This window comes from Netta rufina, assembly GCF_964035555.1.
Source record: "Netta rufina genome assembly, chromosome: 2".
In the NCBI taxonomy this organism is placed as follows: Eukaryota; Metazoa; Chordata; class Aves; order Anseriformes; family Anatidae; genus Netta; species Netta rufina.
Window position 1 is genome coordinate 151,842,882 of NC_140124.1, and position 19,320 is coordinate 151,862,201.

At 37.1% G+C, this 19,320-nt stretch overlaps 1 protein-coding gene across 1 annotated transcript in view; it reads right to left on the reverse strand.

Annotated features, from left to right (window-relative positions):
• Positions 1 to 19,320, reverse strand: part of ZFAT (zinc finger and AT-hook domain containing) — an 86,724-nt gene that overhangs the window by 19,143 nt on the left and 48,261 nt on the right. Inside the window, exons 8-12 of the mRNA XM_084283235.1 lie at positions 18,648 to 18,735; positions 14,824 to 14,973; positions 12,096 to 12,269; positions 7,620 to 7,708; positions 2,912 to 3,050 (exon numbers count right to left, since the gene is read on the reverse strand). Coding sequence (XP_084139361.1) covers positions 2,912 to 3,050; positions 7,620 to 7,708; positions 12,096 to 12,269; positions 14,824 to 14,973; positions 18,648 to 18,735 — 640 coding nt within the window. The remainder of the gene's footprint in view (positions 1 to 2,911; positions 3,051 to 7,619; positions 7,709 to 12,095; positions 12,270 to 14,823; positions 14,974 to 18,647; positions 18,736 to 19,320) is intronic.

Genomic DNA, 19,320 nt, shown 5'->3' on the forward strand with positions numbered 1-19,320 from the left:
GTAAAAGAGAGGACTTGCCCACATTATTTGATACTGCAACTGTTATAACAATACACCAGATTAATTAAAGCTGCCACTTTTGTTACTGTGACTTCAATTAAAGAAGAACTCTGGAAGCATAGAATCAAACTGATAATATGTAACTCTGTATCAGCACATTGGTATCAAAGCTCAGGAAAATTAATTTTCACACAATTCTTTAAAATTAATTGGCAATGTATAGAGAGCCGATAAATGACACACCTTATCTACATTTCATACCAAATCTGATGTGTGCATTACTGTGTTGCAGACAAATATTATACAGCTTATGCCTACCATTTTCTTAAGACAGCTGCTACTGTCTGCTAGAGTGGTGGCAGTGGCATAATAGAACACAGAGGCCACAAATGGATCATGCGTACATGCTGCACAAGTCACTACATGAACAAAAGCAGAAAAACTTCTTCCAGAGAATGTAAAGCAAGTGATGGCAGTGAAAATAAGTAACAAGAAAATAAACAATTTGTAGAAAAAAAAATGTATGTGACTGGCCCGGTACTAGAGAGCAAATTAAACTAAAAACGGAAGCTATCAAATGAGTAAGTAGGCAGAACCTTACAAAAAAATTAGCAAGGGAATACCTGCGTAACAGTTATCCCCTATGCACACTGCATCAAATTCTTACAGTATATATTTTTCTTTGTTATTTTAAAATACCAAAATAAATGTCATTTTCATGTTATTTTCATTTCATGTGAAATGAAATTTCACATTTTCATTTAAGTGAAATGTCATTTCACTTAAACAAAACAAAACACCACCCCACCAAGGAATTTTTCTCATCCTGACTGATCCTAATCTCTAACATAACCCAGAAGAGCAATACTGCTGCCTGTCCCTTCTATTCTTTGAGCACTCCAGGAATCTAGAGCAGAAGCGAGCAGTTTACACTCCTGCAGGTGTTTCCAATAGAGGTATTTGGAATGTCTGCAATGCAGTCAGTCATATACCAGGTGATGAGAGTGGAAAATAAAAGATGAGCACATCTGAGATAATTCACTCTGGGCTCAGTAATTCAGAAGAGGCAGAACACAAGAAGATGAATAGGGATAGACAGTTTTCATTAGGTGCTAATCTTTGTTAGTTTCCCTTCTCAATTTGTTTCCAAACCCATCCATTCGCAGGTTCTCCTGCCTTTTCTTGTTTGTCTACAGTCCTTTAATTTCAAAGGACTTGTTTAATACTGGGTCTGAATGGTCTTTTTCCCTTATATGAATACATGAATAATTTTCTAAAATTGCTTTCAGGTCTATGAATATGGTAAATTGAAACTTGATAGAGGCTAGTTAGGTGGCAGGTTGCAACTGCTGAACCAAGCAGCTCAGAAACACGTACCTTGTCATTCTGCATAATACATCCACAATGATCTGTTTGTGCTGTGACCCAGATTCAGAAGATATTATCCCAAAATCAGGAAAAATTTTATTAACTTCAGTTGCATTCGTGTATATCAACTCCAAATGCAAATCCCAATTAACTCAGTCTCCCAAAAGGAACATTCTTTTCCCCAGTGTGATACCACAACATTTTAGAAAAAAAGAGTCATCTTTTTACATTCTGATAACAAATCTGCAGGTCTCCCATTTTTATTTTTAGTCCACAGGTAAGACTCCACACAATGGGTCACATATTAGGAAATGGAGCTGGCAAGGGTGGTTGGATGGAAGAAAAGTGCAGCCACTAGCATGGCTTTCTTCATGATAGAGCTATGGTAAGAAGCACAGACCTGGTAGCTACTACATGGGCTTGAAGCGCCTTTACTGTCCTTATACCCTACACAGCAGGTCAGTATCTGGAAAGCAAGCACTGAACTAGTGGTAGTACAAGAAATATGAATACTCTGTAGGGAAAGGAAGAGAAAGAAGGATGCAAAGTCAAAGATGACAATGTCTACCACAGAAAAAAATTAAAGGCTGTTCCCTTTAATCTCATTCCAATGTCTTCATTATCAGAAAACTCCTGCATTCTCAACTTTAATTATTTTCCACTGAAATGAAAAAACTGTATTTTCAGAAGTGCAGTTATCTGGCTCCCAAAAGGGAAAAGAAAACTTAATATATGATTAATTTTATTTGTTCAAAAACATTGTTAATACAAAATTAAGGGTCATATTTATAGAATTCAATCTATGGACAAATAATTCCTTTCACTGCTCAGAAATTTGATAAGTTAAACAAAGTTCTGGAAACTGCAGAATTCTGCTTTTGCCAACCCTACTACAGAACAGTGACTTTGCATACTGACCAAGTAGATATTACATCTTTGACACAACTGCAGGTTCTCCGATGACCTTCTCCATCTGTGAAAATAATTGCGAAATTCTACAACACATTTCTGCTCAGATATTAACAGACAAAGATGTACTATAAGTTAATTCTGATTTCAGAATTCCTGAAAATTTCTTTTTTTTTTTTTTTTGATTAAAAAGAAAAAAGAAAAACATCTTCCAAAGAAGCAAAGTAATAAAATCAACTCTACCAAACACTAAAATATTTTCAACACAATTTTATATTTAATTAGGCTTTCCATCTTCACCACCAGGCATGAGAACTGATGAAGTTTTGTGCTTCATGAACTGCTAAGTATATTTTACACTCAAAAAAGCATCTGACTGCAGAGTCAATCATTTGCTTTGGTTCATCTGCCCAGTAAAAAGCAGCAAAACTACTTAAGGGAATCAGACAACCAGCACGCTTTCTTTACCTGCACTCAGACACTGCAAGGAATGAGTTTCAGAATTACTAGAAAGTAATAATGATTTATAGCGTAACACCCAATAAAGAAGAACACATATCCTGCAAAAGCTTGTATTTAAATCAAGTTTGCTTCAGCAAAAAACAATAACAAGTCCTATATAGGGGAGCTATACCTTGTTGGAGAAGGGCTTCTGCTGCAGGCTCCCCAGAACCTACGTTTACATACTCCTCATTAGGATGCTTTCTGTTGTAATGCCTCTTCAAGGACCCAGATATGTTGCAGGAATAGTGGCAGTGTGCACAACGGAAAGGCTAGGAGCAAAAAGGAAAACATTAGAAAGCATTTCTTGACTTCTTGGGGAACAAGGTCTAAGCCACGATGTTTAGATCCAAAGAAACCCTGCTGAGTTCCAGATTGGGCATTTTCCAAGGAGACCTTCCAAAATTAAACGTAAATGGATTTGTAAATAAATCTTACCTAGAATTTAGTACTTGTCATTATATGCAGAGCACCACATATTGTCAGGATTATAAGATTAGTACTTACTTTTCATAATTCAATAAACTGCATATTTTCATAATTGATGATCTGACCATGCAGAGACTTTTGACTACAAGTAAATGACTCAGCTGCCATGAGCAAAGTAACTTGTTTGAAAAGAGGGAGTGAGAGAACTAAAATAAATGAAGGTACAATGTGACTGTGCACCCAAGCTAATTAAACAGACACCCACAGATGACAAAGTTGATCGCTTCCCTTTCCTTTCCTGCTCTCTTCAACATGCTTGCAACTACTTCCCTTTCATTGGCACTCATATTCATACTACCAGAGAAGCACAGAATCACTCAGGTTGGAAAAGCCCTCTAAGATCAGCTGGTCCAACCTCTAACCTAGCACTGACAAGCAGTACTGGCTTAGTGGTATGAATTAAGTTTGGGGATCTAAATTAATTAATTTTTAAGAACATGTCTCCCTCCTACTGACAACAACAGACATTGCTAAAGAAAACATTTAGGAAAACAAGCTCTTGTGCCTAAAGCTAGCCTTTGAGGAGCTACTGAGTGAAATAGGTAACTGTTACAGGAGGCTGGGCAGAACCATTTTAGGCCTGAAACAGAACAAGGACATTGACTGAAATACTTCAGGGAAAGTAACAGTCCTCACAATGGGATGCAAAATGCTTCATGCACAGCAACCAGACCCACCCAAATGTAGTCATCAGGAAACAGCTGGTACAGGAATGCTTATTAAGAAGTTGAATTTAAAGCTGGGAAGTGTCTGCTGTGTGGGCCTACTGGCCAGAATGTTCTGCTGAGGTTATTGCTCATGAACTTCCTTCAGGCTCCAAGTAGCAGGAATACAGAAGAAAACTGGTGTTCAGATTCCCTTAACCCTAAAATTCAGAGTGTACTGTAACATTCAGCTATTCATTTTTTCAGAATCATCCAGACGCACTGGTTTGCTCTTGTACCAGCTGTAACTCACTTGCATGTACCGTGTTTTATCTACTACTGGACAGTAGGCCTGCAAATTCCTGGCACAGTACGGGTGGGCAGCATTTTTTTCTTTAATCTGGTTTTGTAGAGTTGAAGGCACAATCCCTATAGCTTTGTGCAAACAGAACCCTTTCGTACACATAATGCACACAATAAACATGATGAATATACTGAATTGTATTAATTCTAGCAGTGGATGTGGTCTTGGTCTCACTGGTCTTGAAGATGATGAAATAAGTACAGAAAAACTTGCTTTGGGGCAAGTTGTACCATGGATATATATCTGTGTTGGCTAATGATTCTAATTAGTTCTTTAGAAGTATTCAGAATAATCAGCCTTTTAAATTCAATTCAGTTATTTCAAACATGTCTAATGGTAATGAAAAGTCTGAACAACATGCAGTCTTTTATCCTATCTGGAAGGCAATTAATTACGATTACTTCACACAGTTCACGTAAGTACAGAGTAAGAAACATGACAAGAAACAAACAAACATGGGGAAATCTCATCTGTGGCAGAGAAATCTTTCCCAGACTTCTATTGTTGCCCATGACTATTCCAGTTTCACCACTTCCTGCAACTTTCATAAGTGTCTCCAAGCCCTAATGGAAAAGGGCTGTTTTCTGAATGTCCTGTTGATTCCTTTGAGCTGTATGATACTGGAGCAACAGCAGCAACTTCACAATACTACTGCTATCTACAGTGCAAACTGATGGAGCTTGATAGAAAAAATTGCTAAAATGTCAAATGACAATATTCTTGACAATAAAAATTATCTGAATGTATCTTACAAAGCTGCCCAATATTGATATTGCAATAAATCTGTCTAAAAGAATGAGTGCCAGAATTTGAGAACAGTAAAAAAAAAAAAAAAAAAAAAAAAAAAAGCACATGCACGTATCACTGTTAAAGTTTTCAGCAGCTACAATGCATCTACATAGAGAGAAATTAATGAATGATACATCTGAATGGATGTTCTCTGAAACACTGTCTGCAATTTTAATATTTGTGAGAATACACTAAATGATGAAGCGTATGTTGATTAGAAATGCTCTTTTCAAAAGAGGTTTTAAAAAAACACTCGACTAAAGGTACACTAAATGCTGAGAGCCATGCCAAACAAATTACATTTTTCTAACTGACCAAAAAAAATACACTGAAGTCGTGTAACAGCAGCACTTTTAATAATGTGGCAAGCATTAGTAAATGGTACGTATGAGCAACAAAAAAGAAAAGGTAATATTATCAAATCTTTAAATTGTTTTATATCAATGCAGCATTTTTTATTTTGATCTGTTCCTCCCTTGTAGCATTTAGCTGCTTCTGAATATCTTTTAACTCACTTAGTCTCTGTTGCCTTTCAGTTTCATGTACCATAACCCAAATACATTGTTAACCTTTAATTTGTTTTCTCTCTGGTTATCCACATCTACTCTACTACTTTCTATGTCATCCTGCATCTGAACATTTTTCTATCTACATCAAGATGTCATTTTTTCTTCAGATTCCACGTAAGTACTGACTGGTTGTTCACCAGAAGAATGTTTGAGCATTTCCTCTCCCGTGTAAAGGAAAATCTCTTGTGACCTGCTTTGGTTTAACTGAAATGAAATCAAAAAGTTCTATACAACATGATGATCTGTAGACTAGAAAAGCAGCAGAACAATAGTCACCAAGATCTCATCTATCTTTAAATGTACATATAAAGAAAACCCAAAACCCAATCCATTTCAATTCCTCAGATACCTAAATTTAAATTGAACCAATCAAATGCTGATAATTGCTTTTTTAATACACATTCTTTTTCTTCCAGTACATCTTGAAGTAACCAGGAACGTGAGTTCATGTGCTACTTGTCATTCTGAACTCCAGCTATCAGCAGTAAGTCACTGTCCAGTTAGAAGAAACAATGCTCAGACAATTAACAAACTAACTTTTGTCTCTGCAGCTCTGGAATTCACTTTTGAAAGTGTCCTGATATCCAGATTCTCTATAGGTACCTGTGAATCAGCAGGGCCTTGTGACTCTAGTGACACAGAGCTTGGAAATAGGCTGGATTAAATTATTATTAGGTCACATGACTACTGATATACCTTTTTGAGTTTGATATGCATGCAAGCAACTATCCCAGAAGGAGGCAAAATGTTACTGAGAGACGCAGTTTTTGAATTCCTTTTCAGCGTTTTGCAGTTCTCTTAATAATGTATTGAATAGCCGCATTTTAATGCTGCAAAGAGGTGCTGGGTCAACAGTTCTAAAACCTATCCTGAGGTCAGAATCATCAGCGTTTCAAGAGCTGCATTACGAGTACTTTCTTCTCATCAGCCATTAAAAAAGGCTAATGTGTATGTCCATCTATGAGAAAATATTTTAAATAAAGGATATAATTATACAGTAAAACCACGTACTTAAGAACGAAAAATTATTTGTTCAAAGTTTGTTATCTCTCTGAATGACTTGCTTCATTTTCTTATTTGTCTTGTCTTCCAAAATTCAAGCCATGATTCAAAAGACTGTCTTCCTTTCTGCCTTATGGAGGAACGGTTGAAGGGTACTCTCTACAGAAGCAAACTAATTTGTCAGATAATGAAAAATGTTGCCTATCAAAATAATATGACATTTTCTATAAGAAATATGTTCATTGCCAAGATAAAATGTTACATTAAAATGAACATTTTCCTATCTACAAAATACTGGATTTTTCTGGAAAAGAAACTGGTATCATTTCTATTTTCTGAATATAACATTTCACAATTCATTACATCAAGACCTATCATGCTGAGAACCAATATGAAATTTGGGAGTAAAACCATACTACAGTTTATTAATAAAAAACATATCTCTCATCTAAACACTTCACAGAAACATTAACAATCTTCAAAACTCTTTCCAAGACACATTTCAGATAAATGAGGTGTTTTAAAATTAATTCTGTTCAATTTTCTTCAAGTATATGAACTCATCTACAGCACATGAGATTGGCAAATTTTCAGAGATTAAGGTGTGCAATGAACAGTGATGGATGGGATTTACTTTCCTGCTTCCCTAGGACATTTTTTAGGTACATATGAGGTTAGATATCTCAAGGAATGACAGTCAGAAAAAAAAATAGCGATGCTTGTTTTATATCGCAAAACTTACATAAGTTTGGTAAGATTCTAAATATAAATTGTCTATGAACAAAACAAATCTATCTCAGAAGCCTGAACAAAAAGGCAAAATTCCTAAAATATTAAATGCATATGTATTTAATTAATAAATTACATGGTAATTACATTAGTAATGGTGAGAAGGAAGGAAAATGTGTTATATTTAAAACTGTTGCCTGAATTTCCATATAGTTCCAAATGTTATCAATAACCATGATTAATATGTTTGGTTACCTTGAAAGAGACATGTTGTTCCATATGACGTAGGAGCTGTGGCTTTTGGGCAGCTGTATAGTCACACACTGTACATTTAAACTGCTTTCCTGAAATGGGAGTAGAAAAAAACAGAATCAATTTATTTCTATTTAATTTCCAAAAACTCCTGGTAATATTTCCTCATAAAGATGATTTCCAAAAGATTTCCAAAATGGTAACAATGAACACTATAAGTCTGGCAGCTGTTCTCCAAAATTTTGGTTATATTTTGGGCTAAGAGCAGTAAGGAAGAAAAAAGGCTTAAGTGTCATCTTTAAATTATAGGCATTAATTAGTCCAGATGCTCCTGTAACAGTCTCTTGGGCGAAAAAAAAGAAAGAATCACTACAGTAGAGCCTAAATGGAAGAAGGAAATGGAGGATTTACAACTGCAGGCACCTTTATTTTGCTACTCTTAAAGCAGATTTGTAAATCTTTAAAACACCAATGTGTGGTCATGTGTTTACCCTACTTCTGTCTCTGACACTGAGCTGTTACAATTCAAATACACTTAAATTTTCTCAGTTTTCTCTGCATGTTTTCTTGGTGTATTTCTGGTAGGGTATGACATGATGTAATATTTTTACCACAAGATTTCCTTTTATATTTAGCTCTACTCTTCCAATAATGATTCAAATGACTTTAGAAGCGATTTCTACAGAGGCTCAAGGAGAAATAAAACGTGTCATAGAATGAAATAGGATTAACACAGCAAATAATACAGAAGCCTTGTGTTCCCACCTTTCACTTTTGCTTACACAGTTTTAAAAACAATGGGCACAAGTTGCTCCATCAGCAGCAGATTGAATGATGCCTGCTTGCCTTGTTCATTATGACTTTTTGTCCTTTCTCATCTAAATCTCTGCAGTAACCCTCAGTCTTACATACAGTCCTACAAGGCAAGAGAGAGCACATACTGGGATTAGCTCATATCTCCTATGTGGTGTCTTGCAGCTACCAAACAGAAGGGAGAACAGTCAGATTCTGTCACCTGTCCTTGAAGTGCTGATTCATATTTCTTTATTTTACAAAGGTGCATATTTCCTTAAAATGTATGGATTTAAAATAATGATCGAAGTTCTTCTCTACTGAATAAATCAATTAAAAAGCAGTGGACAGGAAGTCTAAAGACAAGTGGTTCACATTTGCACATGCTGCTCCCAAAGATACAAAGCTACAAAGTCACAGAAAGATTTGAGATGCTGTTTCTCAAGTACTTTGCAGATGGGAAGTCTGAGCTGTAAGCAGGTCTTCCACACAACACAACACAAATAGTCAATGTAGTTTGAAGGTTACTTCTTGAAAAAAATATTAACTCAGTTCAGAAGTGTTACCCAAAGAAAGGTGCTTCTTTACATTCTATAGAGAAGAAGAGAAGACTACTATTACATGTTGCATTCACAGTATATTTTAAATTTGTTTAAGACCTGCTAAGTCAGGCCTCAGTACTGCAGGTAGTGCCCTCCAACCTAAAACAGCAGCAACAAAAAGGAAGAACAAGAATTGGAATTTCAACTCCTGAAAGCTGATGGTCAGAAGACTGATTCTAAAATAAAGTCAACATTTTTAATAGGGCGCATGATTAACATCAAAGGTAATTTCCTCAAAATCAGATGGATGTCCTGTCACATGAAGTCTTTCAATCAAGTCTGCTAAGCTATTCCTAATAAAATGTATTACAATCCAGCTGAAATGAGATGCAAAATTATTAGATTAAATTATGGCCTGTATTCTGCAAGATATTAGACTGTGTGATCATAAGAGATGACTTTTGGCTTTGAAATCATTACTCTAACAGGAAAGAATTCTGACATTTTCAAGAACCATCTGTTGCTGCTTGTGACTCTGCAAAGAGTGAAACTCGCAAACTTAAAACCATGCTGTAGGTTCCCCTTACATTCCCACCCAAATCTTTCCCTTTTGTTTTAAAATGAAATCTCTCTCCTTTTACCGCTTTCATACTCTCTTGCTTTCATACTCTCTTTCTCTGTGTTTTAAGATTGTATCAGTCCTGCTATGTCCAGCCAAATTGGAAGCTGTACGAAATACAAACAGACTGCATTCTTTTCTTAAATGTCCATGGATGGCAAACTCTATTTGATCAAAGCAGAACAAGTGTGTGTTAAAGCTAGCCAAAAAGCAAAAGAAGCAAAAGGAAGACTGAGGAAGTATTGCCTTGCAGAGCTCAGGTTTCTTTAAATTCTGAATCTCACTCAAAAAATTCAGTGTTTTACACTGAGCGTGAAAGCTTCCATAAACATACCTAAGAAAAACCTTGATACAATTTCTGATATCTAATTAAAATAATGAAAACCACTTTTTCTGGTTTATTTTTAATCACAACCAGTAATAAGCCTGGACTGTTGAATTGTTTTCTATCATGTCACCCTTGAGTGAAATAAAATAGACAGAAAACTACTTTATATTCCACCAGTTAAATTGACTTTGCAGGGCTGATATTTGAACAAAAATTGCCTAGACTCGTAAGTCAGGAAGACAAGACTCGTAAACAGCAGAAACATCTTTCAAATTCATTTATTTGTGAAATAACTGAAGAACACTAGATGCGTGCTAACAAGAAGTTTTGAAGTGCTGTCACTGTGCAAGGAGACACTGGGCAAAGAGAAACTGTCAGCATTCAAGCGGCTGAAATTCACTTGACAAATCATACAGTACATTCCTGGTGACAAAGGTTACCTTATTTTTAACAAGTGTTTGAAATACACAGAGTTCACTGGGGTGGGCTTAGTGTAGAAAATGACTCTAAAGTTCCATAGTGAAATCTGTCCTCACTTGGAGCCAGTGCAAAACGCGTTTTCCAAAGGTAAGAGGGATTCCTAAAACACTGCATTTGTACCAGTCAAAGAGGGAGGTGCAGCAACAAGGAACATGCACTCACCTCAGCCATTACAGCCGATGATGGGCTGAAGCCAGGTTATAAAAGCTCGAGAGTCAAGGATTCAGCCTGACTTGGCAGTAAATGATAGAATATAGCTCCTTGCGCACCAATGTTGCAAACCAGCTTCACACCTTTCAAGCTAATCCTGACAAGACTAACTCCTGCACTACTACAGAGATAAAATTTCCAAAATTCCACGGTGCCAAATTTCCAAAGCAGCCTCAGCTGAACTGCAGTACTTACTTACACACCTATATACTTGTTGAAGGAACAGAACTAACAGGTAAAACAAATTCAATGTTCGTTGCCAAATTTCACTATCTGGACATGAGAGATGGAGAAAACGAAACAGAAAGGTTTTGAGATGAAACTCCATGTGGGGATTTTTTTTTTTTTTTTTTTAATGGCACCATAGGAAGAGATCTTTGTCTGATTGTGCTCCAGCTTCCCGTTTTTATTCAAATACAACTTGCTCTCTCCTCCTGCCAGGAACCAGCGAAAGATTCAACAAGTGAACCCGCTGATTCCTGCATATGTGATTTATACAATACATGCGACATCTGCATGCCACGGACCAAGTTACTTGAAAATATTGGAAAGTGCTTTCTGAATAAGAAAGGATTTACTGACTTGGTAATACTATATATGCTTCCTAAAATATGTACCACTGTAATGTCAACAGAAACGTCTCTTCCGCTAGTAATACATACATTGATGTAAGCGTACATAAAAATAAATAAGTACTATTGGAGCAAAAACTTCAAATAAATTCTAAAGATGTAACAGGGAACATGTGTGCTTATGTGAAAGGACAGTGCTAGTGAACAGGCAAATATTTTATGAAAAAGAATTTAAACGACACGGTCAATAAAGAGTGGAATTAGGTTTTAAAAGGTTGCATGAGTAACAAAGATTAAGGTACAAAGTCATAATGAAGGTTAGCACAACTTCCCCTGCTTAATCATTTAGTTCACTTTGAAAATCACAGCGGAATGCAGTACTGTTGTGGCCCAAATTCTGAAATAAAGGACAATGCTTCCTTCGGGATTTGCATGTCATTTTTTTCTGTTATTATAACAAAAATATTAAAGTCACTGAGCAAATGCATATGCTGTGCATGTGTCTCTTAGAAATATATGCCCAAACTTGCCACTCATTAGACCTGGGAACACAGAGCTGCAGTAACCTTGCCTCTTTTTGGCTACTGGAGTTGGCAACTCCTACCAATATTCTCCCAGAAGACAGTAAAACTAACCATGGAATTATTTGTATTTTCAAATGTATTTTCAAATATTGAGATCAACAGTTCTCTGAAAGGATCCAGAAGGATGCAAAGCCATCACAAAATTTTCAGGAAATTCCAGAGACAGTCATCTTTCACAGAAATTAATTTTGAAAACTTTTTGAATTATGACATGAACGGAAGTATCTCCTGGGAATAAACAAACTTTTAAAGTAGTGCTCAGTGTTCAAATGAAGAAAGCTTATAAGGTCCTATAGTACAGACAGTATTTATTGCCCTAAAACAAACTTGGGTTTATTAAATATGCACTTACCATCAGCGGTATGAAGGAGTTTGTGGCTCTTCAAAGTGCCTTTTGATTTGAACTTTTTCCCACACATATCACAAAGGTGCGTTTTCTCAGTGCTGTGACGATTCATGTGTGCTTTCAAGTTACTCTTGCTGCGAGTGGCGTACTCGCAGAGAGAACATTTGAAGGGTTTGACACCTAAAGAGAAAAAGCGTGCTATGAAACAAGCTATACATTTTGATGAGAGGGTAGACATTGCCCTGAAAAAGAAATAGAGACATTTCAGACTGCATGAGCAACATAAGCAATGAGATCAACAGCTTAAAATTTGAATGTTGACATTTTACACTTTGGATGTTGACAAGGGGTGCCATCCTGAAGGACCCTGTCAGGCTTAAGTAGTGTGCCTGTGCAAACCTCGTAAGGGTCAACAAGGCCAAGCGTGAGGTCCTGCATCTGGGCCAGGGCAATCCCAAGCACAAATACAGGCTGGGCAGAGAATGGATTGAGAGCCACCCTAGGGAGAAGGATGTGGGGCTGTTGGTTGATGAGAAGCTCAAAACAGAATCATAGAATCATTCATGTTGGAAAAAGACCTCTAAGATCATCTAATCCAACCTTTAACCTACTACTACAGTCCACTTCTATACCATGCTGCTTAGTTCTAAATCTGCACATTTCTTGAAGACCTCCAGGGATGGTGACATGAGCCAGCAATGTGCGCTTGCAGCCCAGAAAGCCAACCGTATCCAGTACTGAAGCAAAAGCAGTGGGGCCAGCAGGGCAAGGGAGGGGATCGTCCCCATCGACTTCGCTCCTGTGAGACCCACCCGGAGCCTTGCATTCTGCTCTGGGGCCCCCAGCAGAAGAAGGACGCGGACATATTAGAACAAGTCCAGAGGAGAGTCGTGAAGATGATCAAGAGTACCTCTACTATGAAGACAGGCTGAGGGAGTTGGGGTTGTTCAGCCTGGAGAAGAGAAGGCTCCAGGGAGACCTTACAGCGGCCTGCCAGTACCTAAAGGGGGCTACAGGAAAGCTGGGGAGGGACTCTTTGTCAGGGAGTGCAGCGATAGGACAAGAATGGCTTTAAACTAAATGAGGGTAGGTTTATATTAGACACCAGGAAGAAATTCTTCACTCTGAGGGCAGTGAGGCACTGGCACAGGCTGCTCAGAGAAGCTGTGGATGCCCCATCCCTGGAGATGTTCAAGGCCAGGCTGGATGGGGCTTTGGGCAACCTGGGCTGATGGGAGGTGTCCCTGCCCATGAAAGGGGGGTTGAAATTAAATGTTTTGTAAGGTCCCTTCCAACCCAACCCATTCTATAAGAAATTTAATCTGTATCTTCTAAGTAAATGATACTGAGCTCTTGAGAGCATCATTTAACTTACTAAGAGACTGGGGTATTAGGCTGGTCCTTTTAGAATGAAATACTTCTCTACTGAATGGCAGTACTGAGTTTAGACTCAAATATGAATATTTTGGTCTTGACATGTTCATCCTTCACTTAAAAGTAGAATCTAGTCTGCCTAACCGACTAGTCACAACTAGTCATGACTACCTGACAATGAAATGTCCCTCCAGAAGTCTTCTGATAAGTTTAATTCTCTATTTACTGCAATAAAGAATGTCCTTCTTCTTTTAGGATGGGTTCATTAGGTACTTAATATATAAGCACAGGTTGAATGTTCAAAGCTGTGTTTTATTGTTATTTATCATCAAGTTTGCTAGTGGCTCACACAGTGGTACCTTTTATCCAGTCTAAGATGCAAGCACTTAGAATTTCACTTCTTTCAAACCATCCAAACCACGTAAAAAGAGAGAGACAGACAGTATCTCATCTAGCAAAGGTGTATAAGGACAAAGTAAATCCTTCAAAGAAAAGTTGGATATATCAGAACTAGTGGAGTAGTTCAACAGTTTCGTGAGGCTCTGGCAGTTTTAGGTTGATATTCATGATCTTAAAACTAGATTTACAAGCAGGAGGAATTATAGCCTACTTTTAAGCAGACTTGATTGCATGCTTTGATTTTGGAATAAATGTTTCTTCACCTCTCTCTCCTGCTAGTTACGATGAGATGGGTAGCAAGCTTTCTTGGCAGCATAAACTCTATCTACGGAATCCACAAGCAATTATTCTGAGCTTACAATTTGCATTACCTCAGCTCTTTAATGGAGTGAAAGCTATTGGAGACCACTACTGTGGTACTCAGGCAGGTAAGCTCACAGATAAGGCTTTCAAACAAATACACAGTTCCAGTATAAACATCAAAACTATCTGCATGGACAAAAACACTTTGGAACCAAAATACCAGTTCAAGCGCACCAAATCCCATTATCTGCTTTATGAAAAAGAATAGATGAAGAATCCAAAATAGTGCTCAATGGCCACACGCAATCTGTTGCATAGATTATTAGCTGAAGAGCACATGAACAGTCTTCCACCTGTTAGAATCTTAGATTGGGTAAACAAGACTAAGTCCCAGGGATTTTAAAACTTTGTGCTACCATCTTACTATTTTTTTCCTTAAGTCATATACATCTATATATGATCAGCATTGCCTTATGGGTTTTTCATCACTGTTTATGTCCCCATCAGCTAGCTGCCACACTCTGATGATGTAATTAAAATACACTCAGAAATTGTATGTACACATCAAAACAACAGGATTTCAGTTTCTTTTTATGCCAGTGAAGCTTGTGAAGAATATGAGACTGAAATGGACGAAAACTTAAAACCAGAGTTTTACCTTCATGAGCCCAAATGTGACGCTGAAGGTCTGAGCCATTCTTCATAAAATAAAAATCACAATAGGGACATTTCACAGCTCGTTTTCCAATAAGTCCTTTCAGCTGAACTCTTCTGCCAAGAATCTCTGAAATTGTAGTCATTGAAACCTCTGAGAGAAAAGTAATAGATAATAAAAATCAGAAGGACATCAGGGAATTTGTTCTCTGTTATATAACTAAAACTGAAGAGCTAGATCCTGATACACTTCACATTTTTAAAAGCTTTACTTTCCCTCCTATCACTCAGATAAAACCTAAGCAAAGAACACAGCACTTCAAATTTAGGACCTTTTCTTTTAACGTTTTTAGTGTATTTTTACATTTCTCTCCTGATCTGTGTACTCAATGTCCCCACTGCCTGATTAAAACAAGTAACAGTTTGAGTGTGCCACTGGCTTACAAACTATTTTCCATCGATGAACCTTCCCAACAAACCAATTTGGTGCCTTTTTCTTTGGTATTTTCAGAAGGCTTTATTCAAGATTTCACCTCAGATTTCCAGAGATGTCAAGGATCTCCAGACTCCATTCACTTCAGTCACTGCTATGCTCCCCAGAATGCCTGAATATCAGAAGGAGACTTGTGGAATAAATATGATTGGAAGACCTCTAAGGTCACCTGCTCCAAACAGGGCCAATTTAAGAGATCCAATATCAAAGGTAAACCAAACTGCTTGGGGTCACATCCAATCCTGTTCTGAACATATTCAAGAACAGTCAGTCCACAACCACTCTATTCCAGTGCTTGTTCACCTTCACAGTCAAAGTTACTCTCCTAATATCTGATCAGAATCTCGATGTTTTAACTCATGTCCCTTCACTGTGTGGTTCCAAGAAGATTCTGGCTCTATCACCTTCTTACCCTTATATCAAATAGCTCAGGACAGCAATTAAGATTCTTCTCCTAGCCTTCTTTTATTCAGGCTAAATACACACAACTCTATGTTTCTACTCTATATGATTTAATATTTTAGGTGTCACTGTGAAAAAGCTTGAAATAAGGAAGATTGAATTTAAACATCCCAAATACACATAAAGAAAACATTGCCAAATGCTTCTAAAAATAAAACCAATTTTTCAATGTATTTCAAATGAATCAAAGTGACTCAATGAAACTATAACACTCTCTCATGCCATCTAAACATTAAGACACAGAGTCTTAGTGTCAGAAAATGACTTATCATGCTACACACACACACAAAAAAAAAATTATTAAAATTTGAAATTTACAGTCTAAGCACAGATTTTTACCAAATATGAACTGCCATGACTACTGTCCTAGTAACTGCTTCCACAGTGAAAAACAAAAACCCTGCCTGAACTCATTTTGTACAAGGAAGACAGTCTCAAAAAGGAAATACGTAAGCCTGTGGACTGAGCAAGGTTATGTTTTAAAGCACTCAAACAAGAAAAATCACAGACAAGTCTGAACCCTGACATACCTTCCATGGCTTAGATCCTTGATTCACGACTTCAGGCTAGTGTCTGCTCAGTAGGCATCTATGAATGTTGATACCTCTCACATCTCAGGACTATTAAATTTCACGTTAAATCAGACAGTGGGTGAAAAGGCAGGTACTTCTGACATGGGACCAAAATCCAAGACTCCTTCACGGCTGAGCTCCCTAATCATTTGGCAATAAAGCCAAACTCTCTCCCTTCTCTTTGGTTTGAAATACTGCTCTACGAAAGTCTAAAGAGATAGATTTTTGTCCCACTGCTTTCATGGGACTGGAATTCAACTCCTATTCTGTGTAAACCTAGAAGAGGAAGGAGTACTGGATTACTGGTTAATAACATGTTTTCTACTTGATGAAAATGGAAGAGATGGGAGTGTGTGTGCTGAATGTTATTAAGAGAGGAAGAGTAGGGGAGCTACAGAAATAGCATTTTAATGATAAATATGTAATGACTTCATTTTAAATTAATTTTTGATGTGCCATTTTAAAATTCAATTCCTTTTAACAGTATCCATTGTTTTCTTCCATCTTTATTATTTTCCATTTACATTTTTAAAAACAATTGCACTCATTCCATTGCAGTACTTGACAGTTTATACCAACAGATCCCTTACATTTACTTGGCTTGTAATTAAATAGGTTGTAAGAATAAAGGATTTCCGCCTGATTACAAGGACAGTGTGCACAGGGGAAAGATCTGTGCATTAATGACGCTCCATATATTAAAATAGTTGTTGCATAACTACTGCACAGACATAACTTAGACGTATTTCTTTAGCACCACGGAGATAAGGCAGGAAAATACCAGATTTATTAGATAAGTTCTGTTCACATATATGAATTAGAAATGAGGATACAAGATAATAGGCTGTGCTTTTTTTTTTTTTTTGCTTCTTGTTTTTTTTAACCTTAGTTCTATTATAATCCAGAGTTTTTTTAAAAAAACCCTTTGCCGGATCAAAAAATTTATGCTACGCTTTTAGAGGGATTCAGGTATGAAATAAATTGTTCATTGTATTTAAATTCATGAGTTTAGCACAGCAGGGCGCCGTGCACAGCACAGAGAGTACTGCTAGTTCGCAGACTACATTATTTAGCGAGACCTTGTACATTGCCCGGATGAGACAGCACAACAGCTTTACAGGCACAGCTCTTGAGCTTTAATTTCTATGCCTACTGGGTGGCATACCCACTGACTACAGCACAGCAGAGAAACCTTTCCTCACCTCAGTTTGGTGCACTGGACATTTCCTGGATGTATGACAAGCCCTCCACCAATCATACTGCTGTAGAGTGATCTCCAAATAAAGAGGTTTGGAAACAAGACAGCTGAAGTGGGAGCTAGTCTGAACTCAGAGTAAAAGAAAATGTTAAAAAACACGGGCCTAGCACTATCTAGTGGCAGTAGGAAGATAAGAAACTACTGCTTTACACATTATGTTATATTTCAGAAACAAAAAAAGATATTTTAATTGGATTTTTCCTTTCCAAACTCAGTTTGAGCATGGCTGGTAATTTTCTTCTTAATATCAAATTATATTGGGTGGTAAGTATGACTGTAAAATGAACTAATTAACGTATGTTACCCAATACAGTCATCTCTCCATCATCCACAGCAGCAGTGAGCCTTTCTACCCAACATCACACAAATACTGAGAGGGAAAGTATGGACATTGTACTTGAACAAAATCAGGGCACTGTAAAGCAAGGTGTAAACAGAGTTTGAATGAATTCTAGTGGTCAGCTTGGATCCAGCTATGTTTGTCCAACCCTGCTTAATACTGTCTGTAGAATATGATGGCAGGTTCTAGTCTGAGCCCTTCTGAAGGCTCCACTTGCCCCTGGAGTTTAGCCCAGCCACATCCCAACTGAGCATGCCTGGATTCAGCCTTGGGACATCACATGAATTAGCCTACAATCACAACAAGCTACTTACAGACAAAGTAATGTGCAATACACTCATTTCTGTCAGTTTATGTATGGCCAATACAAATGTTATGTCTCATGTGCTGTTACACAATGTCTGGGGGTCTAATTCCAGACATCCCAATACTTAATTTTGAATTCACCTTCCTATTTTGCTACCTATTTTGGATAGACATTAACTCTTTGCAAGGTGATGACAGACTGCTTAGCACAATTACCTGATTTACTACACAACACACAAGCTAGAACAATAACTCCTTCACTCTAACACCTGCAAACGCAATAGTTAGATTATAATAGATTTTTTTTTTCCTTCAATGTAATCACATTACACTGCTCACTCTAAACTTTATACTTTTATTGTGAAAGACTGAGAAATTTTCCCTGATTTTTTCTTACCAGGGTGATTTGTCTTGATGTGTGATTTTATAAGTCGATCTTCAGAAAATGACTTCTCGCACACAGGACAGGAATAACTCTTTTTATCCTTAAGCAAGCAAGAAAGAAAGAGATTGCATTATCAGTCCACTAGTGTAATCACTGCAGCCATTATTCAGTAATACGTAGTTCTCAACAAAGTTATAACTGACGGTTCTGTTTTTTAACAAAAAAAATAAGGTATTTATAGTGAAATAATTGAAGGAGAAATATGAAAGAATTCTAAGCACGTCATTAATCCTCATGAATGTAGGGTTCCAAGTTACAGCACATGAGAAAATGCACAATAAATGCAAGCATTATCTTCTGGATGACTCTTTAGGGAATCAGGAGTTGAAAGATAAAGTCACATAACAGAGTAAAACTTATTTGATAGAAGCAGGAATATTCAGTTTTTTTTCAGTGATTTCACAAATCCACCCTTCTGAAACCTAAGGATCAGATCTCATTATTCTGAAGACATCCACCAGTATGTGAATTTGTAATACTGCTTAATGGCCTGGAATTGAGCAGAAGAGTTAACAATGACAGATGCCATTACTTACTGGCTACATTTTTAACGTTTTATAAATATTCAGCATTTCACATATTACCAATAAAGCATTATTCTACTATATTGATTTAAAGACTTCCA